Genomic DNA, 21,742 nt, shown 5'->3' on the forward strand with positions numbered 1-21,742 from the left:
AGTTTACTTCAATTCTCTCCTTCATTTGTAATTAAATACCATACGTGAATTAAATAATAATTCTATAACCAGCCTAATTCTTTTATTTTTTTTTTTACCAATGTTATAATAACATGATAAAAACATAATACATATTTGTCTTAATATCTATTTTGTTTCTATTTTTGCAATTTTTATTTAAAGTGGTAATCAAATTTTGTTTGGTATTCAAAATAATTCTGATTTTTATAATTTTTGTTTAATGTAGTCATTTACTCTCACGACGTCTAAATTCATGAAATCAAGGTTAGTCATTAATAAGTGATATGATTCATTTTATCTGACTTAACTCATCATCTTCATCATGACCACTTCATCATCTTCTATCTTCGACTTTAGAACCCTAGCTCTCATAGTTTTCTCCTTTATCGCACCACCACCACAAGGCACATCAATTCACCACTATGAAAATCAATCCATGGTCATACCATCTTTGCATCTTCATCTTCCTTGAAACTCCAAATTGCAACTATTATGAATTGCGAAACCACCATCGCAAAATCTTCCATTACCACCAATAGAACACCGTGATGCATCAAACCTTAATCATTGTTTTCCTTCAACCTCCTTCATCATAAAAAAAACATGTATCACACACAAAAACTGTGAGAAACATTGAGCGACCATAAAAACGAACGTAAACGCAAGATTTTCTCTACCACTTCATGAACTTCCATTTCCATCAACCTCAATGCACCTTCATATCCACCATCGTATTAATTCGTTCATTAAATCTACCATCCAAATCAAACAACCACCACAAAAGTCACCAAGTTCATCTCCAAATCAATTGATTCACCCATCACCTTACCTATCCAAAAAATCTACAAATTAGTAAATCAGACCAAATCACAGAAACCCAACTTATGAGAAACCAAAATTAAGAAAACCCCAAACCACGACCTTTCATTGCCATGAAAACCTAACATACAAAAATCAATTCCTTTTAATTTTTGATTGAAAGATAAAATTAGAGTCTTTCATTAAATAATTGTTACCTATGCCAAAAGACTTATACTTTATTTAATAATTACTCATCTAAACACTATGCTCTTAATGATTTACACACTATTAGCAAATATATCAAATTAAAAAAAACTATAAAAATTGAAACCAACTACAATAAAATATAAGGAACATTTTAAACAAAAACTGACGAAAATACAGGAACAAATATTAAATCTAAATATTTCACTATTTTAAAGTAAATATGTAATAATTTCTATATTTCTAAATACCAACTTCCCTTAAAAGACCGCCGCAACTCGATTCCATTCTTCCAGTCAGGCTTCACTTCCACCCACTCTCAGATTCCTCAGTCTCACTCGCAGTCCATGCCGTGGCCGGCGAAGAACGCCGGCCTGGGCATAGCCGCCATGTCCTACATAGCCGTTGACTACCTACGCCACCTGTCCCCGACGTGGCACTCCCGGCTGCAACCAGTGCTGTGGTCCCTCCTCGCCCTCGCCGCTGTGGTCCGCGTCCCCTCCTACCGTCACTGGTCCGCCGAGTTCCGTTCAGCGATTCCGTTTGTCGCCTCCATGCTCTTCATGCTCTCCGCGCTTCTCTTCGAAGCCCTCTCCGTCCGCTCCGTTACCGCCGTCCTCGGCCTCGACTGGCACCGGTAACCGTCCCCCAATCCAACTCCATTTTCTTTCCATTGCAATGCGTAGATCAACGTGTTTCCTATGTTGTGATTCTGTATTGATCCTGTTTAGATTTTGGAAAGTGGATTTCCTTTAGGTGTTGGATGCAGATCTATATTTAGTAATATTTTTAATTCATATGCTTGTGGATGCTTCCTGTTATACCGGATTGGCTAAAATAAGATAACTTGTATCAATGTCTCTCTGACACTTAGATATAATGACTGAAATTTAGTAGTGTTAATTTTAGTTCTTAATTAACTCTGTAACGAACTCCTGATTTTTTAATTTTTAATAAAATTTTAACTGTACGATTAAAAACGTTAGAAAGAATATTTCAGGGAATCTGTTACTAACACAAGTAGCAAGAGGTAAGCATCAACCAGCTAACACAAGTGCGTTAAACAAGAATACTGGCATTGATAATATCAATTTGAAAATCAGAATATAACAACCGGCTATTAGGTTTTGAGTAGTTCACCGTTAACATATATCACAAAGGCAGGTGTGTTAGAGAGTGTGTATGCGTTACTTTTGCATGAACTTAACTTCAACCGAGTGTTGTAATTTCTATTTAAAAATAAAATGTTTTTTTTTTCTGACAGGAATACGCCTCCTCTTCCAGATACGGGTCAATGGTTTCTCTTGGCATTGAATGAGAAACTTCCTAGTCCCATTGTTGAGATATTAAGAGCTCGAATCATTGGACTGCACCATTTCTTGATGTTGTTTATGATGCTAGCGTTCTCTGTGCTATTTGATTCTGTGAAAGCTCCGGGCCTCGGATTAGGTGCTAGATATATGTTTACCATGGCAGTTGGCCGCCTTCTTCGTGCCATAACTTTTGCATCTACAATTTTGCCATCAGCCCGTCCTTGGTGTGCTGGTTCTCGGTTCAGAGTTCCGGCGTACCCTCATCCTTGGGCCCAAAAGTATTATGTTCCCTATGCCAAAGATCATGATGCTATCAGCCGAGTGATAAATCTAGATACAGCTTATGGTATGTAGGATTTTATTTTTGCTGAGTTGGGCAACTGCTTTTAACTTACAAAGTTATGTTCTCGTATCATTTACTGATTTAATCTGGGAGTGCTTATGTTATGGCCCATAATGTTTTCAATTTACAAGACTTGGGATTCTGATTAAAGAACCTCTTCGTTTATTTTTCATTAACTTTATTGGGTAGAAAGATCAACTTTGAATTGAAGCAGAAAATGATTAGGTTTTGGACAGTGGAATTATTTGCAACCACTTGGAGTTTCTTTTGAAATGTGTTCTACTTATCTGAATTTAGATTTTTATTATTTCATGTATCATCCGCAGATATAGCTTTTAAAGCTTTTATCTCAGGTCGATAATATGTCTGTCAATACCTTGCTCTATGTCTATATGTCCTGTCCACCTTTAGGGACATTTTGCTTGGATGAGAAGATCTTCCAAATTAACATACTTTTTTTTTTCTTAGTTGACATTGGAAAGCCAGTTAGCGACTACCAGCCAGATTGGGGTTCAATGAGCTTTCTGATTGATTTTTTGCGACCCACTGTCTCCGAAGGACCTTCATGGTACAGTCTGTTAAAGAAAGCTGGAGGTGGCTGCAATGACCTCCTATACAGTGGCCACATGCTTGTTGCCGTACTCACAGCCATGGCTTGGACAGTATGATTTGAATTAATTCCAAGATTTGTGTTTTCATCTGTTGTTGATTGTTTGCATTTGATTTTTTTACGAGTAGCTTACCTCTGGATTTTTTTTTTCTATATTTTAATAACTGCAGGAAGCATATGGAGGTTTCAGTTCTGCTCTTGTATGGCTTCTTTTGATGCATAGTGCCCAAAGAGAAATACGAGAACGTCATCATTACACTGTAGACTGCATTGTAGCCATCTATGTAGGGATCCTTTTGTGGAAGATGACAGGTTTTATTTGGTCACGTGAAGCTAAGTCAAGTAATAGGAGTCTGACTAAGCTGGAGACGATTCAAAGCAGATTAATCCAAGCTTCAAAAGACTCGGACATTGACAAAGTGAGGGAGCTTCTGAAAGAGATTGAGTTAATCAGTGAAGAAAGCAAGGATTCGACTGGAATTAAACATGCACGGTTGTTTCGTAGTGCCACCATTTTCTTTGCACTCACCATTGTTGTTCTGGCTTTCACGTTGACAAGTGATGGATGATCTTCTGGCGATCCACTTGTTTAGAATGCCACACACGGTTTTAAACTTGCAAGTATTCTAGTATTCTCGGTAATAGTTTTGGAGTCATACAAATATGTACATCACGTAATGAGGCTACCCGCAAATACTGTTGAAGTGAGGATTTAGTGTTCGATATCATGTACTTTTTTTTATCATTGTCATCCTCTTGTACCACTGGCATGTATGTAGTTATCTTGTTTCAATGTATTGGATCATTTTGAAGAATTGACAACTCACCATGGATGGAAATCAGAATTGCCACGTTGCATTTGCAATACGAGTCTTGATTTACTTTGTTTTGGAAGATTGAAGTGAATAGAATGGTTAGATTTTTATAGTATTTTCATGCAATTCTTGTACCAAGTGTAAATCATCCTTGTTCCACAATTCCTCCATCTCCCTTTAACACTTCGTATTGAGTCAAATGCATTAATGTCATTTTGTAATTTGTACTTTATGTCTTTGTGTAAATGTGACAAAGCAATCAATTATGAATACGAATTAATAATACTAAAACTTGAAAATGAAATATCCTACAAAAACTTGTAAAAGCTGACACTCGAAACACTTCTTTACAAGTTTTCAAATCAACAATCATCTAGGAAATGGACATGTGCTAAAAGGTGATATCTCAATGAGCAACACATTCTCCGCCAGAGATAGTTCTAATGGTATATAATAATCATAATAATAGTTTTATTTAATTAAAAAATGCAATACCTCCCTTTAAAATAAAAATACTAGTTGCAATATATTAAAAAAATTATAAACAACATTATCATCTGTTTTAAAGTATAAATATAAAGTCACGAAACATGCAAAATAATTTTTTTAAGAGAAGGTACACCATTAAAGTTAATTATTGTAAGATTAGCAAAAATATGAACAAAATTTTCTTCCAACGCAATCAAAGTTATTTTGATTTAAAATGCTGCCTTGGTTTGACAATAGCACGCGGAAATTGTTTTTTATTATTTAACCAATTGTAACATTTATAAAAAAAAAAACAAATGAAAAGGAAAAGAGAGTTGGGATTGGGAGAGTACGAGTCAGAGCAAAGCAGCAGCTTGGGTTGGACCTTGGAGAGTCCGTTTGTTCCTTCACTTTGTTTTCTTTAGATATTTTTTTTTTTCTGTCGTTTCATTGCAAACTGATACTTCGGTATCCAAACACACCTCATCTACATTTTCTCATCTCCAGCACAAACAAACACGTGCATCTCCTTTCGTTCCCATGGCGATTTCCGTTTCCGCATCCTCCGCGATTTCTTCTTTGAGTTCTGAACGTTCTACGCGCTTGCCGCCATCCTTTACCTCCGCATCTTCTTCCGCCAAACAGTTCTCGCTGCAATTCCCCTCGCGCACGCACCTTCTTCGGATCAGTACTCCACGCGCTCCTACTTCCCCGCGGCCACGATTCCTTCTTCAGGTAACCTAAACCACGCTATCTGCTTTCATTTTCCATTGCAGTTGTACGTACGACTTTCTTCATTGTTTAGTAAATCAAGGAACACGCGTGATTATTATTATTATTATTATTATTATTATTATTATTATTTTAATCATAAATTGTGCGTAAATAGTTTGTGAAATCATATTAGTGGTACAATAGTAAAAATTACATTTGGTTCCTAAATTTGTATTTAACCGTGAAATTAGTGGCTGAATGTGTGTTTCAGTAGTCAAATTAATTCTCAATTTTGTGAGGTGAAGAATGAATTGAATGAACAAGTGTAAACTCAAGGACCCTGAATATCAATTTGATTATTTAATTTTGTGAAGCTGATCAACAGTTTTAGTCAATTATGGACTTATAAGTGTATTGTTGCGTATTGTTCTGTGTAGGTTCAAGCTAAGAAACAATCCTTTAACTCTTTCGATGATTTGCTTGCCAATTCTGAAAAGCCGGTATTAGTTGACTTCTATGCGACCTGGTAAGTTTCTCCCTCCATTTTTTGTTTTCTCCGTATTTTGCTCGAAGGGAGTTATGCTGGTTTTGTTAACTGGTGCTTTTTGAAGTTGAAGCTGTTTTGTTAACTTGTTATATAATAGCAAATAATGAGTGACCCTAGACCTCGTTTACAGGTGTGGTCCTTGTCAATTCATGGTTCCCATTCTCAATGAAGTAAGCACTCGGCTTAAGGATAAGATACAGGTGGTGAAGATTGACACTGAGAAGTATCCCAGCATTGCTGACAAATACAGAATTGAGGCATTGCCAACTTTCATCATGTTTAAGGATGGAGAACCTTATGATCGTTTTGTAAGTCAATTTTTTTTTTCTTTTTTCATTTGAGTTATGCTTTCCTCGCACCTGGTGGTTAGTCGTGTCTGTGTGACCCTTTATAATATATGGGAGTTTCTGCTTCTGCTTCTGCAATGACTCCAAACACTTACATTTGGCCTAAAATGGCATGACATTGCATTAAAATTTGAATTGTGAAACCGAATTTAGTGTTTCTATTTGAAAATACATGTCCATTAGCAATGCAGCAATGCTCTGAGATATACTAAACATAGAATTAACAATGCTACTACTTTTCTTTTGTTCTGTTAGGAATGTGAATTTGTAGTGTGAAGGATCCAATCCATCATAAAACTTCCTTTGACTGCAAAGCCAGCTAATAAAAGAAGTAGCGATCTTTTTGGCCTTTTATGGGAAACTGCCTGAAGTTAGTTCTTATGCTACAAAAACTTGTAGAGCATCTAAAAGAATAATCTCGTTCCTAATTTTGCTTAAAACTTTGATATTGGCCTATTCACCTTTATATTCTCCTAGGCTTGTTCAATTTAACAGAATGAAAGCAAATTTTATTTTATTTTATTATAATAAAAAGAGCCTAATTGCTAGTTTTGTACATCCATTAAAGAATGTTTAAAATAGAGTCTTCTGTCTGCAGTCAATAATAGCACAAGTCTCTGTGAAATTTCAAATGTTTTTCCCCATCATCATATTTGTGGGAAGGTATATGTAGCTTGAAATGTTCTGGTCTTGAGTTTGTCTGTTTGCGGGCTTTTCTTTAATATTCTTGAAATTTGTTGCTAATGTTGATGGAAACTAGACAGATTTTGTTGAGCTGAATCTGTTATTTACTAATGAATTTTTGTTATTAAGCTACATAGAAATTTGCTTATTTGACAAAACAAAATAAAACAAGGGTGTTGTCTGTTATCTCCAAATTCTAAACAACCATCTACACATTCTAAGCAAGAATTTTTTTTGGTCTTGATGATTTCCAGGAGGGAGCATTGAATGCAGATCAGCTTATTGAACGCATAGAAGCGGGACTGAAGGTTGAACAATAACCCTAGTAAGTCTTTATTGTTACGCTCATTGTTATTTTATTAAAGATGCTCAGAACATCTCCCCAATAATCGCTGTCCTCTAAACTCCTTATTAACTTTTTTCAGCTTTGATGAAGACAGAAAGAAGCTTGTCCATTGGAATGTTCGATCACATACATGATGTGACCGACTTGAGGATCATTAGTTGATTGAACCTCGTTAGACCGACTTGAGGATCACTAGTTGATTCAACCACATTAGACATTTTTTAAAGTGATCATTACCTTTCATAAGTTAATTCTTGCCCCTTATTTAGACTCCTTCCTCTTGATATATACTTTATTTTCATTTTCTGAGGCTTAAAAATAGTGCAAGTATAGGGAGATTAAAGTTGGTCAATGTTTGCTATATACTGATTGAATCGCATGGGAAATGCTAAATGTGATGATACACATCTTAAAATAATTTTATCAAAATTATTTTGATTAAACATTAATCCGTACAAGTTTGTCGACAACGCATTATAAAAAAGGTCACATTGAATGACAGCCTAGACGAGTAGATGGCAAACGTGATTGCATTACACTACTTACTAATCAGTAAGTATTTTGAGAGATGTATGGTTAGAGGCTTGTGCGGCACATGAACCTTTCAGGGTCAATGTTTGCACTTCATTTGTCTGTTGACTTTTGTGCGGACAGAAAGAACAGTCAACCTCTGCAATTCTTGCAGGGTGTAGGACAGTAACACCATTATTTGTCTAGCAAACTATCAAAATTCCCCAACTGTCAAAAGTAATTTATTTCGTAACACATTTCAATATAATTTATAATTAAACTTAAAGACATGTCCAAACTGGGGTGTACAACTGAGTTAGAATTGAATTAAAATGTATAAGAGTTTAATTAAACTAAAAGAAAATGTCAAAATTAATCTGAATTAGAAAATTGTTCAACCAAATTGAAAAAAAAAAAGTATTTTGGTTGACTACATTTTGTATCTGTAGATTGAACTATCTTTAGTATAGTTTGCTACGATCTACATTTGTAAACTGATTATTTTTCTTTAAAAAATAAAGTAATTTAATTATTTAAATTTCTTATTTACTACACTACTAGAAGAGACAGAGAATGTCTTTTTTTTTCAATTAAAATTTATATATGCATCATCACCAACTTTTTTTAGCATTGTTACATTGTATCTCAACAACTAATATAAACATTGAAGTTTTAATACGAAGGGAAACAAGCTACTTTCACTAGTATCTATTGGAATGCATTCTGGTTCTTGATAAATAAAAAATTTAATCGATGACTTCATGAAGAAATGGTGAATAATTACGTAATTTTTTTGACTATAATTATAATTTAAGTAGCTAATAATGTAAATTTTAAAAATTTCAATCGAAGAAATAGTGTAATATAATTTTCAATAAGAATAGTTCAGTTGTTTTGTTTTTAGTTTAGTTCAAACTAAATATTTTTATTTCAGTCCAGTTTTTTTAACACTTGTCATTATACCAATGTTTCACAACTAAACTATAAGATTAATAAAAGGTTTAAAGAATAATTCTGATGTATTATTTCAAAGAGTAGAGTATCATATATATACATATAAAGATCCTATAATCCTTCATCTATTAAAGGAATGACAGATGCACAAATCTGTACAAATTAAAATAATATCTAAATTATAACTAATACAATATTTGATTGTCTAATATCCTTTAATAGAATATTTAGCATATCTTAACACTCCCGCTCAAGTTGGTGCATGGATATCACACATTCCCAACTTGAATAGAGACTCATCAAACAATCTTCTTGACACTCCTTTAGTAAGAACATCAGCCAACTGTAACTCTTTGTTCTATCATGTTGAACAGGATTATGAGCAATTGCAATAGCCGAAGTATTGTCACAGTACAAACTCATAGCTTCATTCGGTTTAAATCCCAAATCTGATAACACATTTTTAATCTACAAAAATTCACATACACCTAGTGTCATGCCTCTCAATTCTGCTTCAGCACTAGATCTTGCTACTACAGGTTGTTTTTTACTCCTCCAAGTTACAAGATTCCCTCCTACAAAGGTAAAGTATCCAGAGGTANATCTTCTATCATCTTTTGAACCTGCCCAATCTGCATCAGTGTATCCTTCTACCTTTAAGTTTCCATTATTTGAGAACAAAATTCCTTTTCCAGGAGCAGACTTCAAATATCTCAAAATTCTTTCAACAGCATCCATATGAAGCTTTCGTGGGTCATGCATAAATTGACTAAAAGGTTGATAGACATTGTAACGAAGAATTCCAACTATATGTACACTATTTAGAGATGTTGTAAGTAATAAAAGGTTTAAAGAATAATTCTGATGTATTATTTCAAAGAGTAGAGTACCATATATATACATATAAGGATCCTATAATCTTTCATCTATTAAAGGAATGATAGATGCATAAATCTGCACAAATTAAAATAATATCTAAATTATAAATAACACAATATTTGATTGTCTAATATCCTTTAATAGAATATTTAGGATATCTTAACAAAGATGAACTTTAATATCCTCAATTTGGAATACGTTTGATTAACTCAGCCAGAATAATATTTGGTTAGTTCTCTTGAAAAGTATTTTTTAGAAAAATGTCAATTTCGTCTCTATATAGAAAAAATTTGTGTTAAAAATCATTGCTTTCAAAACTCACCAATATCATAGATCGGACGCATGAAATGGTTATTATTCAAAACTCACTTTAAGTTTTTAACACCATTTTTACTATATGGAGACGAAATTGACATTTTTCTAAAAAGAGAAACTAATAGAAACAATTAAACCTAAATTTAAAGTTTTCTATCCTTGTTACTCTTTTGTTTTTGGGATGTGTACAATGGGACGAATACGCCAATATTTCAGTTACATGCGATTACCTTTATATTGGTTTCACTGCTTCATTACATAAATTATTTTAAAATAATAATCATTTTCTTCAAAACATTCTAAACTAATTGTACTAAATTCACTTATAAATTCATTTGTCTACAATTTATTACGGAATAATCAGAGTAGACATGGAATAATCAATGAAATACCAAAAAAACAATAATAAGAAAATTCACCATACTAATTTTAAGAATAATTATAAACCACAACTGACAAAAATCCATAATACTAACAATAAAATTCATAAATTATAAAACCTTGTCTTTAAAACATTTTAAACTAACTATACTAAATTCACTTTATGAATTAATTAAAGAAAAAAAGAAGAAAAATTACACCATACAAATTTTAAGAATAATTATAAAATACAATTCATTGCCAAATTTATTACAACTAAAGGATTCTTCTGTGTAGGTTATTTAGTAGTTTAAATATCTTCAATCAGACATTATCATTCTTTTCACTATTTATTATCTTAATATACAATAAAACATATTAGTTATATTTATGCTTAGATACTAAATATCACTCAAGCACTATGTAGGCATGGTAATCATATATTAATCTTGCTCAATATTAAGCCATATTTTAAGGGAAATGCACATGGCGTCCGCCTTCAAATAGGACAAAGCGGGGGCAAAAATAAACAAGATTCATAAGGAAATAAAAGAACAACCAACCCAATCACAGTTAAAATTCAAATGCAACAAAATCCAAATGCATTCTCAAAATAAAATGGTTGACTTTAACAAATAATATATCCCATTGTTCAAAAAACAGAATAAGGGAGAGCTTTAAGCTCAGCGCTTCTTAGAGACACCAACAGTTTTACCCCTACGACCAGTAGTCTTGGTATGCTGGCCACGTACACGAAGACCCCAGTAGTGTCTCAACCCCCGATGGTTTCTGCATGAAAGAATAAATATCAATCAGGATGCCCAACATTTAGCAAGCTACAATCATCTTCACAACCAAATATAAAATGATGAAACCAATAAAAGAGAGGAAGCCTTCTTCCTTTTCATTGGATTTGGATGATACCAAAAGGGATGTAACTCTTCAAGATCTCTACTTTTTTTCATTTCTCTACATGATACCATACACACCCTGACATGCGGACAGCAAGGTTGAAGGCATACAACTTAAATTCGTATGGCTAATGTCCAACGTCAGGCACAAAGAACAACATTAACATGCTAAATGGTACATTTGAACTCATACTTGCACGTATCACTTATTACCTTTGCAGTTTATAGTACATGACATATTTGCACTTTATGAATGACAGTAAAGAAGCAGGTTATCTCATAGTGCATGCAGAAATTAATAAAACAAATATAACAGCCAGGCGAAAAGTATTGTTTTGTTCTGATGCATATCTCGGTTTTCATTTTTAAAACAGCTCCAATTCCAAACAAGTGTATATTCCGAAACTGCTGACGGAAAAACAGACATTCAACATAATTGAAATCAATAATGTTCGAAAGAATAAGTTTGTTGGTATCAGATTTTTCAGTGAGCAAAAAAGTATCAAGAATCCAAAAATCACTCTAACCGTGCATGATTAACAATCTAATCATTAAAAGTGGAATGTATCAGTTATAGATAAACATTTTTCCATGAAAAACACACAATAAAAAAGGGTATTCACCTGATCTTCTTGAGTCTCTCCAAGTCATCCCTCAACTTCATATCCAATGCATTGGACACTACCTGAGAATACTTCCCATCCTTGTAGTCCTTCTTCCTGTTTAAAAACCAGTCTGGAATCTTGAATTGCCGGGGATTGGCAACCACAGTCATGAGGTTATCCAACTCAGCGGCACTCAGCTCCCCAGCTCTGTCAACAAAATAACCAAAACCTATTTCAATACAAAACATGACTAATTGAACCACAACACTCTTATGCAACACTAAGCAATTATCAACAGACAATGAGAAAACAATGGCAATGAAAGTAAAGTAAACCTTTTGTTCATGTCAACATCGGCCTTCTTACACGCCATGTTAGCAAATCGTCTCCCTATACCTTTAATTGAGGTAAGGGCGAACATTATCTTCTGCTTCCCATCTACGTTCGTGTTCAAAACACGAAGTATGTGCTGGAAATCCTCATTTGCCACCAAGGCCTATAAAACAAGGCAATGATCGGATTCAAATAAAACAAACCAAAATCACAAAAAACCCGAGGATAAGTTCTAAAATTTCTTATTTCAAATCACAGTTAACAAATTCAATTAAAATTCACCATTTTATGGTCATTCCCACGAGAAAAGTAAAAACTTCCAAACACTAAAAAAGCACGAACCCTAAATATTAATAGCATGAGGAAATAAGAAGAAGTAGAAAGCGTCACAATCTTCGTGTTCAAAACAATAAGTGTGTGCTCGAAATCCTCATTTGCCACCCAGGCCTATAAAACAAGGCCTAAGGATCGGATTCAAATAAAACAAACCAAAATCATAAAAACCAAACTTCTACACCATATGCAATCATAACCACCGAGAGGAAAAATTCTAAAATTTCTGATTTCAAATCACAGTTAACAAATTCTACTAAAATTCACAATTTTATGGTCATTTCAAAGAGAAAAATAAAAACTTCCAAAACTCTACATGAACCCTAAACATTAATAGCATGAGAAAATAAGAAGATATAAAAAGCGTCGAATTAAGCACCATCTTGATCGCAAGGAATGCGCGATTCCAGTAAGTGATGCGGCTGAAAGTGGGTGAAGACCGTTCCTAGGCTAAAACCTCGAGGTAGCAGAAGAGGGTTCTTATATTTCTGGGACCATAAACACGAGTTGGGCTTTATAATGGGCCTGATCCGCCCAACAATATTGATGAACTTTTATATATATGGGCCTAATATTTGGCTCCCAAATATTACTTGTGTTTGGACTATTTACAATCATTTTGTTGTATTTTAAAAAAATATTTCATTTTTAACGATGCATTAACTGTGTTATTGATGTTATGTCCTTTACTTATAATCAAACAGTTACATTAATGTTTATTACTATTTAATTAAATTCAGCACGTGGCTAAATATTAATTATTGGTTAAATAGAGTAATAATAAATAGGAATGACAAAAAGATTAAACTTGACAAATCTATAGGTCAATTTGATAAAAAAGAAAATTAATCGAAATAATATTTTTATCTTGAAATTTGAACCAACCCGACTTACAAAACTCAACATCATTGAAAGAATTTAAAACATTCGTCATGATATTTCATATCAACAGTTAAACTTCATACGAGAGACTTCATATATTTGAATTCATAAAACATGTTTTATATTATGTTATTTTCATGTTATTAATTTTATTATTTATTATATTTAGCATAATTATTCATGTACATGACACATTTGTTAATCTATCTACTACGTTGTTTTTTTAAAGTGTCCACCATACTATCCAAAATACCATATATCATAATTTTGACCTTAATTAGTGTTGGATCCGATACCATCTATTGGAAAAACGTTGACATCTAAAAATAATTTTATTCTTCAATTCATTGTGTCATTAAACCTTAGCAAATCGGGTCTTGGGTCAACTACAAATAATAAAAACTGACAATAAAATATCAACTTACCTAAAAAATAAAATCTCCTTATTTTATCATAAAATAATATTCTACCTAATAAACATAAAATCATAACTACTCATTTCTCTTTTATATTTATCAAATCAAATCAAATATTACTATACCCAAACCTAATAAAATAATAAATCTCTAAAATTTAAGTTTATCCCAACAATTAGACCACCATCCATATTAAAAATTTTAACTTGAAAAATAAGAGAAGGATGATTAACAGAAGCTATAATGGATGATAAAGAAATATGATTGTGTTAATATATTTCAATCTTAGACATGTTTGAAGTGAATTCAAAGTAATTTTACACCATGAGAAATTGAAATTCAAAAGAGAATATGCCCACCAACATTTTGTGTTGGAAACAAATCACCTACAAGCTAGGCAAACAAAAAAATAGCATCCTTACCTAAAACTATTTGTACACGAAGTATAAGATTCACTACACACATCAAGCACCACTTCAAACTAAAATAAAGACAATAAACACTTGCTCATTATTACTATAGTCTACATTGTAGTGAAAATGTTCATAACAAAAATAGAACAAACATGAAATCTACAATCAACAAAAATCTTACTTACATAACCATATGTTTTTTAAAAAAATATATGTTAATGTGCGTATAAGTATGTATTGAATTATAAAAATTAATTTTATTTATTCCTTGTATTTTTTGAAAGGAAATATGTAAGCAAATTGGTTTAAATATACTTATGTAAGAATTTCAAAAGTCATGTTAGACTTGATAGAATATTTGAAACAGTGAGACTCAATTGTTTTAATAATAAAAGTTTAAAAAATAAATAAAAAATTTATAAACAAGTTTCATTATCTTACAATCACATCATTTCTCTGAACATATTTCCTCTAAAGTTCTCTTTCTTATTATTGAGTTTTCTCACCATCATTTCATTTGTTTCAAAATCGAAGACCACTAGGATGATTCTTAAGGCATACTTTCCACTTTTATCTGATCAATTTCTTCAATAGAATAAATGAGTTATTTATCATTTTTTTTTGGTTTATTTGCTCCTTCTCTACGTGTGACCTTTTTGGCTCGCATGAGGTGTTAGAGTTTTCTTTGCAAGTCTTTGTTGATCATTGGTTACGGTGTGTCTTAGTTGTGTGTGTTTGAAGGTGTTCTTGAACAATTTGATTTGCCTTTCAGATAAGGAAAACTAATTGCATTATTTTTTAAGTTATAAGTATCTTAAAGTTTGTAATTGCATGATTGAGTTGTATGATGAATTTGATCTGCTGTGTCTGGTCTGTTGAATGTTTGTCATGTTGAATTGTATCGGTTAAGTTGTGTTGATTGAGGAATTTAGAATTTGATCAATTGAGACAATTGGTATGTGCCTTGACATAAAAGTCATTTTTTACCAAAGTACTAAGAAGGGAATACCAATTTGACCATTTGAACAAGTTCTATTCTCCTACATCAAAGAATTTCAACAACATTGAACGATGGTAGGTTGGCGTTGAGCGTCAGCTCACTGTGAAGTTTTGAAAGCCTTTTATATTCAGGTCGTTGAGCACCAATTTTGTATCGCTGAGTGTCGTAAAATGCGAATGCTTTAGCACTAAGCGGTAACAGGGCATCGCTAAGTGTAATCACTCATTATAGGTTTGGAGCAATTTAGTTCTAAGACGTTGAGCGATATGAGGGTGTTGCTAAGCGCGACTTTTTGTAAGAACAATGACGTTGAGCGCTACCTTTTGCAATAAGTCTGATACTTAATGCCACTTCTGAGCGCGTGCATGTTTAAAATTTCTTATTCCATGACTGTTTAAGATAAAATTTCAATGTATTTTATGCATATTTGAAAATATTATGGTATCTATTTTGGTACGATATTGTAATGATTATGAGTATTGTATTTATATTTGTGTTTTATTAGTCTATGTATTGATATGAGGATTCAATTTTTGGAATTATCTTGTCATTCTAATAATCATCCAATTTCAAGTAGAGAGATGAAATATATAATGAAGATGCACGAGGTTATAGTGTAGAAGCTTTACATTGGACAAAAATGATTGACGGATTATCATTGTGTGTGATAATTTTGATGGATTAACTCTTACACTATCACAAACATATAACTCTCCAAAATATGATATAAATATATACGTCGGAATAATTGAATATTATATTATGTTACAAGTAAAAAGAGAAATAAAAACTAATTTTATTTATATGAAAAAGAAGTTCAAAAAATATATTAAATGAATAATATATTCAATGAACGTATTAGAAACATAGTTTGAAAAAAATATTTATAAAGACAAAGTGGGTTTTTTAAAATAGTTAACTAAATTTTTTAACGAAATAGACAGAGAACATAATTCGTTTTTCCCATTATTAACTTTTCTTTAATAATCGACCTTTATAGTTTAATTCGAAGTGAACTAGGGAATTTCTGAATTACGCAAAACGCAAACCAACAAAACTATTACACTTTGGTGGTGATAAAATAAAATTATAGATAAAAACGAAATACAATTTATGAACAATGCATGAGATCCTCCAGATCCTAAATAGTTTGCTATTCAACACTCAGGAAGTTACATCACGAGAATCAAAACACTAACATAATTCCTTATTTTTATTTTGTTTTTTATTTATTTATATTCTCAGTGTTATACACGTGTCGGCACCACGTGGCTCTAATTTGATCCACAATCTTTAATCTTCCGAAATTCAAATCCTAAATTGAATCAATTAATTGAACTGTGACAACTATGTCACATAAATAGCCAATACGTGTAAGATCTAATATGCCACACCCAAGTTTCCTTCAATTCACATCTCTCTCAATCTCTCTCCAAAACAAAACAAAAATTATCAATTTTGTTTCATTTTACAACTCTGCTACTTTACGACCATTGTTTTGTTAAATCTATTCATTATTTTAGATAGGGGCTTTTTAAATTACGATTTTTCTTTATAACACAATTAAATAATCTGTCAAAATCAGTTATTCATCGAGAATTGAATTATTTTAAAAATTCTAATTAACTGAGATATTAATATTACAAGTGTGAGGTCACGAAATAAGTTTTGTGGTTTCGTGTGACAGATGGCTATCTATATTTGATATGTTATTTTCTTTTATCCCTTTTTGTGAGATTTCATTTATATAGACAACTTTTATATCATATCAATCTTAAAAATCTTGTTAGAAACAACAAAATTTTCCAACTTTATGTAGACAATTTGTATTTCTTCACATGTAACTCGCAGATATATAGCGATAAAGTTTAGTAATAATCATAAATAAATCTAGTTAAGATAATTCTTTAATAAACTTTACCATATATATAAAAAGTAAAATGTAAAATCCAACTGCATCATTCATCTTAAATAATAATAAAAATATGTTGTCATATTTCTCTAGAATATATGAAATATTTAAAGAAACACTTAAGTTTATTTTATCAGTGAATCATATAACTTTTCTTACATTATAACAGAAATATACGAAAATTAGAATTATGTCTATTATATTTATCTTTTAATTGAGAAAGAATATGCTTAATAAGATGAAATGGAATGTTCTTTGTTGCCGACACAAACGAACAGTTCGTCAACTAATAACTGCCATTCAAAGGGTCCCATGTGATTTCAATCCAATCACACCCAATCTTATCCATTTCAATTATCTTTCTGTTATTTTTCAACATAATCATTAAAATCTTTTGACCTAATTGTTTCTTTCTCTACGAGGTTTAACTTACTGACCTTGTTTCAACAGTGCATGTATTTAACATGTATATTAGGGATTTTTCATAAACGAAAAAAAAAAAACTAGACACGAAAAGATAATTAATTTTTTTCAAGACTAAAATATTTTAAGATGGATTTTAATAATTTGTTTCATTTTTGTTGCTCAACTTAGATTAGGCTTCAACCTTAACTCATTATCATTGTTCTATCTTATTCTCAGTACTGCAAATAAAATTCCGTACTTACCACTTATTGAGGCTAAGTTTGGCAATGGAAAAAAAATGAAGAAATAAAAGAAAAAGATGGAAATGAATTATGTGAAAGAAAAAAAAATGGATACAAATATAAGGAAGTAAGGTGAAGTTAAATATTGGTGCAGAAGAAGAATTTTTTTAAGGTTTGTTTAATTTATAATGTAAAAATAATGATTTAATTTAAACACGACTAATTATTTATTTATTAATATTATTATTGTTAGTGAAGGAATTTAGTTATCTCTACTTTCTTTAATATTTTTTATAATGTTTGACCTTTAGTTATACCATCATAACTTGTATGGTATAAGGAGATTTTAGATAGAATATTAAGATATTAGTAAAAATTTAGTGTAGTTAATTGACTTTCTTATAAATGTGTGAAGTTAATATTTTTTTTTTGTTAGAAATAAGAGGAGGCAGTATTATATATAAACAAAATGGGTTAAATATGTTTTTCGTCCCCCAACTATTGGCCGTTTTTGTGTTTAGTCCCTCTTTCAAACTATAGTACAATTTAGTCTTTTAACTTTAGAAAACTCTGATTTTAGTCCTTTTTACCAAATTTTTTTAACTTTATTTGCTGTTTCAAACGTGTTTCTCAGTTAACATTGAAACAAAAATGTGTCCTATAATGTAACATGCTTGAAACAGCAAATAAAGTTTAAAAAATTTGGTAAAAAGAACTAAAATCATAGTTTTCTAAAGTTGAAGGACTAAATTGTACTATAGTTTGAAAGAGGGACTAAACACAAAAACGGCCAATAGTTGGGGGACGAAAAACATATTTAACCCAAACAAAATTGAATTAAGTAATTATATAAAATACATTTTCATTAATATAATTTAACTTTAATAACCAACATTTGATTGGTTAAATAAAATAAGGTCAAAAGTTCTTAAAAGAAAGGTTTGAGTCCAAACTTTACTTAGGAAGACAAAGGTTGAGAGAGAAGATATTATTGAAGTGACCAATCATAATTTTCAAAAAAGAACTAATCATTATAACATTATCATCGATACCCATAAAACAACGAGAACAAGAGGTTAATATATGAAAAATATCATAAACAGTGTAGTTTTGTTTTGTATTCCTCTTAATCTTCCGAGGAATTATGCATTGTCCTTGTCTTCTAAAAAAGAGTATCATTAAAAATCTAGAAAAACTTTATTTTCTTCCAACTTTATATATTTTTCGCGTTCCAAACAAGCATATTTTAATATATATGATATACATGAGAACTCCAAACAAGTAATTATAAAAAGAAAAATACATCATATAATAAAAAAACAAAAAAGTGGAAGAAGAAATTCTAATAAAAATAAGTTAAATGTTTGAACAAAAGTTAACCATCGATCTAATATATTTCATTAATAAGATATTTATTAAGGAAATATTAAGTTATAACTTTACTTTGAAAAACTTAAAAAATAAAAATATTTATAAAAAAAAAATATTGTTTGTTTGAATTCTTAAAAATGTGAGATTTTTTTTTTTGACAAATAATGATAAAGCAGGATGCTGATGTTAAGGAAGATAATTTAATGCCCTACCAAAAAAGCAGGAACTTAAGAATCATGTCTAACATGTTTCATGGTGATCACCACTTTATAAATACCTAACAACTCCTTCTCAACTATCACATCTCACCTTACTTCAACCCATTTCCCTACTCACCCTTCTTCTCCATCATCTTTTCATCCACTACTTTTCCAACCACCATGGCCGAAGAGAAGCACCACCACCACCACCTCTTCCACCACCACAAGGACCAGGAGACTAAGCCCGTAGAAACTGAGACTGGTTACGACAACCCATCATACGAGTCTTCTGCTGCTGCTCAATATGAAACTGGCTTCAACAAAACATCATTTTCTAGTGACGACCCTTCTGGTGAAGGCTATGAAGGGCGCAGAAAGACAGGTTATTCTGCCATTGATGAGTCTTCAGGTGGCTATGGCACTGGTGGTGGATACTCTGACACCACCGATGCTGGCTACACCAAAACAAGTGCTGGTGGTGGATTTGGCGTTGGTGGTGTGTACTCTGACAACGATGACGGTGGCTACGGCAAGAAAAGTGGTGGCGGTGGCTACAAGGATGACAGCGATGAACGTTACGATGAGGTTGACTACAAGAAGGAGGAGAAGCACCACAAGCATCTTGAGCACCTTGGTGAGTTAGGTGCTGCAGCAGCTGGTGCTTACGCCTTGGTAATAATTCTTAACCATTCTTATTTGCTTTATACTACATACATACATGCATATTACGTTGTTCACTTGAAAAAGAGTTGCTAATTAACGTACATAATATATTTTTTTTGTTTGATCTCATTTTCTTGATCTTTTTGTTTGTTATTTCTTGATCTGATTTTCACCTTACGTATAGCTTTGAAAAGGAAAGTTAAATGATAATTGGAGTTTGATATGTACATATAAATATATAGCATGAGAAGCACAAGGCAGAGAAAGACCCAGAGCACGCACACAAGCACAAGATAGGAGAGGAGGTTGCAGCAGCTGCTGCAGTGGGAGCTGGTGGATTTGCCTTTCACGAGCATCATGAGAAAAAAGAAGCGAAGGAAGAGGAAAAGGAAGCAAAGGAAGAGAAGCGTCACCACCATCTCTTCTAAACATTTATAATTATGCAACCAATAAGAGCATATATATATACTCCCTCTACTTCCCTATATGCTCCTGGCTTTACTTATGTTTGTGTGTTCTTAAGTTATATATCTTCCACTTTATATTGGGAGTGAATGCTTTGTGTGGACAATATTTCCTTCCTATGTGTATGTAGTAACACTTGAGTACATATATATAATCATAACATATATTGTGAAATCGTTTCAGATCCATACGCCACTTTTTCTTTTTAGAAGTATATATATGTTAGAAGACAATCATTGGTTACTTTAAATCTATATCATTTTATTTTTAAATTAAGAATATACATACATACATATATATATATATATATATATATATATATATATATATATTACGTGGATATATGTATTATTGAAAGAAAAATAAGAAGAAATGAACAATAGAAATTGTTATTACTTATGATCTGGTTTTTTCGTTTACTTTATGTATAGAAGATGTGCAATCTCTGTATTAAATTCGAAGGGGTAACTGTGAGTAAGTGGTTACCGACAGAAGTAGATAGAAATAACCCATTTTTTTTTCTTTTTTTTGCAAAATTATGATGGGCATTAAAGAATGCAATCTCACTGAAAAAATCAGAGTCACACGGTGCAAATATCAACGTTGCCAAAATTCAACGAGGTTTGAATTAAAGTTGGAAGAGGGAAACAAATGGGCCCGCGTGATTAAATAACGATCCCAAAGGTTTTGTTTTTATGTGTTGATTATGTTGAAAGTTTAATAAGTTTTGAAAAAAAAATATAAGAATATCAATAATACTTAACAAAAACACATTACACTTATCTAACTTATTTTTTTATGGCACAAAACAAATTCTCGTAATTTTCTCTTTTCCTAAAACCACCCTCACGGGTACATTCATCATACTTCTTAAACAATCTTATATATGAGAAAAAAATTAACTTATTTCATAATTAAGCTTAATTCATGCATAAATAATTATTAAAAATATTTACATATCCATTGTTCCATCAACTCAACTTAATTTAAAATAATTAATGGTTTGGTTCGACTTATTAAATCAAACCAACTTGAAAAATTGATAAATATGTACACTTAAATTTTTCATCATTTAGTTCCAACTTTATTCGATGAATCCAATCATACATTTGATCCTATTCACCTTTTGAGTGTATATTATTTAGGAAAAAAATAAAATAAATGGACATCCAACTACATTTTGACATACTTTCATTACAAGTTACAAAATAATAAACAGCAAAGCGATTTGTTTGTTTTGAAAAATACAAAATCGTTTGTTAAATTGATTCTATTTAGTCTATCCAATTGTTACACTCAATCACTTACATCTTCTTTCCCTACTTCTATCAAATAATAAGTTATTAAGTTGCTTCATTGT

The 21,742-nt window shown here is 31.6% G+C and overlaps 4 protein-coding genes across 5 annotated transcripts; 3 read left to right on the plus strand and 1 right to left on the minus strand.

The window, feature by feature from the left end:
* The first annotated feature begins 1,268 nt into the window (after window positions 1–1,268).
* Window positions 1,269–4,222, plus strand: LOC106769740. The gene is made up of 4 exons (XM_014655478.2): window positions 1,269–1,663; window positions 2,291–2,685; window positions 3,151–3,344; window positions 3,463–4,222. Exons 1-4 carry the CDS (start codon window positions 1,374–1,376, stop codon window positions 3,859–3,861), a joined length of 1,278 nt encoding a protein of 425 aa, XP_014510964.1. The 5' UTR covers window positions 1,269–1,373; the 3' UTR covers window positions 3,862–4,222.
* Window positions 4,223–4,892: 670 nt separating this feature from the next.
* Window positions 4,893–7,642, plus strand: LOC106770967 (thioredoxin-like protein slr0233). Of its 2 annotated transcripts, XM_014656826.2 has the most exons (6): window positions 4,893–4,968; window positions 5,083–5,310; window positions 5,727–5,815; window positions 5,967–6,144; window positions 7,122–7,192; window positions 7,293–7,642. In XM_014656826.2, exons 2-5 carry the CDS (start codon window positions 5,116–5,118, stop codon window positions 7,185–7,187), a joined length of 528 nt encoding a protein of 175 aa, XP_014512312.1. In that variant the 5' UTR covers window positions 4,893–4,968; window positions 5,083–5,115; the 3' UTR covers window positions 7,188–7,192; window positions 7,293–7,642. The 2 variants fall into 2 exon arrangements, with proteins under 2 accessions (XP_014512312.1, XP_022641289.1); XM_022785568.1 differs by having other exon boundaries at window positions 4,905–5,310.
* Window positions 7,643–10,674: 3,032 nt separating this feature from the next.
* Window positions 10,675–12,918, minus strand: LOC106770864 (40S ribosomal protein S18). The gene is made up of 4 exons (XM_014656696.2): window positions 12,793–12,918; window positions 12,083–12,243; window positions 11,766–11,954; window positions 10,675–11,020 (listed from the first exon to the last, which is right to left on the minus strand). Exons 1-4 carry the CDS (start codon window positions 12,793–12,795, stop codon window positions 10,915–10,917), a joined length of 459 nt encoding a protein of 152 aa, XP_014512182.1. The 5' UTR covers window positions 12,796–12,918; the 3' UTR covers window positions 10,675–10,914.
* A 6,426-nt stretch (window positions 12,919–19,344) lies between these two features.
* Window positions 19,345–20,556, plus strand: LOC106771109 (POU domain, class 4, transcription factor 1). The gene is made up of 2 exons (XM_014657014.2): window positions 19,345–19,926; window positions 20,160–20,556. The coding sequence occupies exons 1-2, from the start codon at window positions 19,435–19,437 to the stop codon at window positions 20,343–20,345; spliced, it is 678 nt and encodes a 225-aa protein (XP_014512500.1). The 5' UTR covers window positions 19,345–19,434; the 3' UTR covers window positions 20,346–20,556.
* The last annotated feature ends 1,186 nt before the right edge of the window (window positions 20,557–21,742 follow it).

Source organism: Vigna radiata, chromosome 8 (assembly GCF_000741045.1).
Source record: "Vigna radiata var. radiata cultivar VC1973A chromosome 8, Vradiata_ver6, whole genome shotgun sequence".
Classification (NCBI taxonomy): Eukaryota; Viridiplantae; Streptophyta; class Magnoliopsida; order Fabales; family Fabaceae; genus Vigna; species Vigna radiata.